The sequence below is a fragment of the Chaetodon auriga genome, chromosome 2 (assembly GCF_051107435.1).
Source record: "Chaetodon auriga isolate fChaAug3 chromosome 2, fChaAug3.hap1, whole genome shotgun sequence".
Lineage (NCBI taxonomy): Eukaryota > Metazoa > Chordata > Actinopteri > Chaetodontiformes > Chaetodontidae > Chaetodon > Chaetodon auriga.
The window spans coordinates 10,226,477-10,232,738 of NC_135075.1; the positions used below are offsets into that span (position 1 = coordinate 10,226,477).

At 44.9% G+C, this 6,262-nt stretch overlaps 1 protein-coding gene across 1 annotated transcript; it reads left to right on the plus strand.

Annotated features, from left to right (window-relative positions):
* The first annotated feature begins 2,877 nt into the window (after positions 1 to 2,877).
* On the plus strand, positions 2,878 to 5,892 carry drd5a (dopamine receptor D5a). The gene has a single exon (XM_076740900.1). The coding sequence runs from the start codon at positions 3,151 to 3,153 to the stop codon at positions 4,531 to 4,533; it is 1,383 nt and encodes a 460-aa protein (XP_076597015.1). The 5' UTR covers positions 2,878 to 3,150; the 3' UTR covers positions 4,534 to 5,892.
* The last annotated feature ends 370 nt before the right edge of the window (positions 5,893 to 6,262 follow it).

Below are 6,262 nucleotides of genomic sequence, written 5' to 3' on the forward strand. Positions count from 1 at the left end.
GTGGAGACAAATAAAATGGAGATCCCTCAGTGTGGGGATTACAGAGGAAGACGAACCTATTAGCCTACGTTCCTTGAAGAATTACACTGTATAATTTGAGGCCTATTCAAGATGGCGATGAAGTTTGGTTTCAAGAATTTCAAAGGGGACCTTTGTACTTGTGCTGTAATCATATTTCATAAACTGTATCTGACACGCATATTTTGTACTGTTTCATATTAGTATGTATATCACAAAACACTACCGCTAAGCCACTGAAACACCTGTTAGTCTTAAATATTTAATAAGGTAATAGTACTGTATTTAACAGAGCCACAAGTGCGTTGGTGTATCACTTGACATATTTTATCTGCATGTGAAATGTTCATGCTGTATATGGATATGGTTCTCATTTACTTCTCTTAGTAGATCAAGTAGTTTAATGGAACACTATGTAACTCTTGAGCTACAAAAATAGGGACGATCTTAGCACTAGATGGAATAATCGTTATGAGTTGGACTATAGTTCTCAGAAGTAGGACCTGCCTCACAGTCATTTAAGGTTCATCAGTGTCCTCTGTCTGCTGATCGATGTCTGCTGAAAAATGTTTCCCTTCTGTATGCCGGCAACACTGAATTCATGTATGTTAAGGTGAAAACGCGGCAGTTTAATAATGTTCAGATCAGGCGCATCTATATTGTTAAAAGTGGAAATCTTGTATCGGAATAGTTTGGAGATTATTCCACTAATATCGAACATATTGGTGAAAAACAAATGTTGCTGTGATGACAACTGCTACACCAGAGCAGAGAGTGTGTATTTACACCTGAAAGATCAGCAATAAAAACTATCTCAGCCTGTGACATTGTTTCTTTTTGATATCAAACACAGATATATTGTATACTTGTACTGTACAATTTTATATCAAATCAATGTATAGCTTCAGTTAGCAAGTTCTCAACCTGGTGCTAGCCACTGTATGTGTTTTCACTATGTGCCAACAAAATCCTCGGTTTTTTAGGTGCAAGCTGCAATATTATATCATCTTTGTAAATACTGTCATGCTGATCAAAATCATCATTCAGACACTGTGATACGATTTTGTGAAATTCCAATGAAATGGTGCTCATATGAAATTACGTTTACAATAATGATGAATGTATATCTTTCTCTTACTGAAATAAAGAATACTTTTCTTTTTTCATGTACAACACCTGTGGCATCTCTTATGTTATGTCTGAACATCACGAATCTCTTTGCTGAGTGTTGCTTCTGAAAAGGCCTCAGTTGTAGTGGAGCTTTGCACCACAGGATGGCGCCACCTATTTGTGTTTTTGAGGCGCCTAATAGGACGGTCCGAGAGCTGCTGTACTATAGGCATCTACAGCTTGGATCATTGCTCCATCACTCCTTCATACCTGCTTCTCAGAAAGGTCTTCACAGAACACACGAGGACGCAGTTAAATTTAGAGGAAAGCCGAAGAACACTAAATAACAGGAATTCTCACAAAAACACAAATGTGGCTTTCAGTTGTGACTTTATGATCCGGCAACTATTAGGAATATAAATATTGCCACAATAACTTCTTTCATACTGTCATTTTTGTCTTAAATGTAGCAGCGGTACTCTATATAAGAGATTTACGTCTGTGGCAACGGTCAGACAAACAGGTATATGCACACTTTCGATCCTTCATTGTTGTAATTCACTGTCAGCGGCAACATCTGCAGAGTCTGTATGCAAAGACATAAATGTTGCGTCGGACACCGTTTGCCTCCTGACATGAGATTATAGGTTACTCCACAGAATTTGGCATCGGGCGTCGGGAGATTATTTTTGACGTAATGTCAGAACGATTTGACAGACACATCTAAAAATATCCGTGACGTTTCAAAGCCGGAAACGGCGTTGCTGCGGCTGCTGCACCGACGACGCAGCGCGCGCGAAGCTCCTGTCTTAACACGCCCTCCGAGAGTGTGAATGTGACTCACCTGTTCAGGCAACTCTGTAAAGTGGGTGAGCTATGACCTCCAGTCGGCGGTTGTCAGAGGGCAAACAACTACCAGTATCCACTGACCTCCTGAAAAAGATGATTATTATTATTTTTTTTTTTCCGTATTTAAAAAGACCCATCGGCCTTTTTCATCAAGGCGCACGCATTAAAACGATACTATCAAGCTGAAAACTCTACACTCTAATTGTAATTATACATTGAAAATGTATTAAAAGAGTTTCAGATAGGGTGCTGGTAATAAAAGAATGACTCAAATTCGGGCTCATTCATGCTTCAAGGCAGTAAAAAAGTATTCTGATCCTGTAGGAGTTTTGTAAGACAGACAGACAGACAGACAGACAGACAGACAGATGTGTGGAGTTTCTGCCCGTTGAGGGCAGTATGAAGGCATTATGCTACCCGGCTGATTGCTTTTTCAGCACCATGGACAGCTCCATTAGTGCCATTACTTTAGACTGCACATGGATCAGTTCTCATTGCGATTACAATGCTTCATATTGATAAGAATTAATATGTGAACTTGTGTGTCTGCAACCTGTATACAGCATGTGTAATACATTTAAATGCACCCAGTTGTTGTTTAATGGTATTTTTGTCTATATAACAAACTTTGATCCGGCACAGAAACACTCCAAATCGTCATTCCTGTCACAGAAACAATCCACTCGACTGATTCAGTTTGTCATTATGCACTATGAAACAAAACGACGAAAAACCCTTAAAATGTTGACGGCTTCCTCACACCCATTTTCTAACGCAGTGCACTGTCGTGCGTAACACCACGCACAAAGGAGGCGTGATGTTGTCTGCGCCCAGCCCTGGTTAGGTTAGTGTTTAGGGACTCCCTCCTCACCCACACCCCGCTCAGGATACCTTGGACTGGAGAGATTCGCAGAGATAGCTAGGTCAGCCGACCGCACCGGCACGGTGGCAACATGCGCTCGCCACTGCTCGCTGCGTTTCAGCCCCTCAGCGCACCTGGCACGCCGGTCGGCTCAGTTTTACCGCGCTCCCTTCTCTCTTTCCGTCTGTTTTGCACTCCACATCAGGCTGGCAGCCGAGCGGGTCAATGGGGACAATACGGTGAGTGGCTGATAACTGCGCCCGTCCCCGCGCACGAAGCAATGAACTGCAGTTTTACTTGAAGAGAGGCACATGGAGAACCCAGCCAAGTATCTGTCATCGGTGCAGGGGATTGACTCTGTGCCGGCACCCCTTGGAGAGATTATGTGGAACAGCACCGAAACAGAGGCAACAAACGAGGGGAGGAAGGATATGGTGGTGCGCACGGTGACGGGCTGTCTGCTGTCCCTCCTAATCCTATGGACCCTGCTCGGGAATATCCTGGTTTGCTCCGCGGTGCTGCGCTTTCGGCACCTGCGGACCAAAGTCACCAACATTTTCATAGTCTCCCTGGCTCTCTCGGATTTATTCGTGGCCGTCCTGGTGATGCCCTGGAAAGCTGTGGCAGAGGTGGCGGGTTATTGGCCGTTTGGCACTTTCTGTAACGTCTGGGTCGCTTTTGACATTATGTGCTCCACCGCCTCCATCCTCAACCTCTGCATTATCAGCGTGGATAGATACTGGGCCATCTCGAGCCCCTTCCGCTACGAGAGGAAGATGACCCAGCGTGTTGCCTTTGTTATGATTAGCATCACTTGGACGTTGTCTGTGCTCATTTCATTTATACCGGTCCAGCTAAACTGGCACAAAGCCAGCGGTGACGATATGGCTGGGACGCACAACTCCTCCACGAGTCGGCAGATGGAGGAAAACTGCGACTCTAGCCTGAGCAGAGAGTATGCTATATCTTCCTCCTTGATAAGTTTCTATATTCCCGTGGCAATTATGATTGTGACTTACACCAGAATATACCGGATTGCACAAATACAAATTAGAAGAATAGCCTCCCTGGAGAGAGCGGCAGAACACGCGCAAAGTTGCAGGACCAACAGAATAGAGTGCCAACACCACAACACCTTGAAAACGTCGATCAAACGGGAGACCAAAGTGTTCAAAACTCTGTCGGTGATTATGGGTGTCTTTGTGTGTTGCTGGTTACCTTTCTTCGTCCTAAACTGTATGGTCCCATTCTGCGACAGACCGGCCACAGACCGGGACGCGGGTCTGCCGTGCGTCAGCGAGACCACTTTCGACGTCTTCGTGTGGTTCGGCTGGACCAACTCCTCCCTGAACCCCATCATTTACGCCTTCAACGCCGAGTTCAGGAAGGCCTTCGCTAGCCTCCTGGGCTGTCGCCATTTCTGCTCCAACACACCGGTAGAAACCGTTAACATCAGCAACGAGCTGGTCTCATATAATCAAGACACCCTCATCCACAAGGAAATCGCGAACGCCTACGTCAACATGATCCCCAACGTGGTTGAATGTATTGAGCATGAAGAGACTTTTGACAGGATTTCACAGTTTTCTCACAACAATGAAAACGCCACCGACTCGGTTTGTGACTTGGAGGACTGTGAGGCAGACATCAGTCTTGACAGGATGTCACCGTTCACACCCAATGGATTACACTGACTCCAACCTTGTGTCTCCCCGTGCGTAATTGGATGTATTAATAATAATGCCATCGTTCATTCAGCTCCTTTATCCCGCAAGCGCGTCTCCACAGGGAGCCCACAGGTCGGGGTCTACTGAGCTTCTGAGCAGCGCCCCTTGTAGCCGGCGAAGGATCAGGTGACTTGCTCGCGGACACTTCAGCAGGGCGCATGCCTCTCTAGCCACCAGGTCACACTGCCGCCGATATGCGTCATATATGAGATGTGATGTTGTTGTCCTGTTCTGAAAAAAAAAGTGATGTGTAGTTGTTTATTTACATGACAAGTGAAGTCTGTGTTCATTTGTTCAAAGGTTCAGTGTAGTTGAAGCTGTTGTTTACTCTGAGGCGTTGCTCGCTGGGTCCCTCACTCATGTCCATCCAGTCAGAGGGGAAAAATGTTTGTAGAGACTCAACTGAGGAAACATAATGGAAACCTTTTGCTGCTTCAAAACCTCATGTGTATCCAGTGCCCGTCTTTCCACTGAGTATGAAAACTGAGGGCAGCCTTACAGACAGTGCAACCAAGATAGTTCTACTCAAATGCAGTCATTTCAGCGCCTTATAGCTTATTCAGAGAAGAGTGTGGAGACGTGAAAGGAATGTGATGTATGGAGCTTAAGTTACATGATGCCAAAATGCAGTATTAAAGTGTTTACCCACTGCACCCACCCCAATGACTCCTCCTGCTTACCTGCTCTGCACCTCATGGACTACATGCAGCTGGATCCAGACTAAGATGGCTGGACGCTTTGATGGAGCAAAACATGATGTAAAAAGCACAAATCCCCCCCTCCAGTGCTCGAAACGCATAAAAGTGAGACTGTTTACATTGGAATCACAAATCCAAATCAAAGAATTTTGACAACAATCTGCAGTGTCATTTTAACCATCAAAACTGTTGCTCTTTTGTGTGATCTTTCATTTTGTCATTGAGGCCAAAACGAGTGACTGATTCTGCTTTTTCAACCACAGTGAGCTCGTACTGAACTAAGGAAAGAAAAGAAAGAATCAAGACTGTCCTAAATGACCAAAGATTTAAAGGGGTGAATCAATAACCAACACAGTGAGGCTACGGTGTGTTGTCAGCAAGAGGAATTATTACTATAGACCCCCCCCCCCACACACACACACACACACAAGTATACACACACATGCACAAGTACACACACAGGCACACACACAAAGCCACTGGATCAACACAACTGGATGTCATATATCACCTGTCCCCTCTCACCTCTCTGTCTTTGTACTGTACAGATGACCTGATCTGAATGTAAACTACTGTCCTTTACACAGTGAAGTGTGTCATCATTTGTCTAATAAAATGCTGTCATGCTGAGAGGAACAGAGTGCTCTGGTATCTTCTTGAAGGTGATATTACTGTTTATGGGTTTCACCAATGGACAAACTTTGCAGGGTTGGATGGTTTTTTCTTTTCACCTTTAGTTTAACTTTCATTTTAGCCGTACTCAGCAGTGACTTTACTCTCATGCATGTCCACTTCTGACCCTTCTTCTTTTTAAAGTTTTGTTTCAGTCTGCCTTCTTTGGACAGTTTGACAGCACAGAGTGACAGGAAAGGCTGGCAGAGAAACACAGAGTGAGGGATGACATGCAACAGAGGTCCCCAGCGGACTCAAACTGGGGACGTTGCGGTTATGTGGTGGGCATCTTATAGGCTGCTGCTCCTCCAGGACATGTCTGCAGA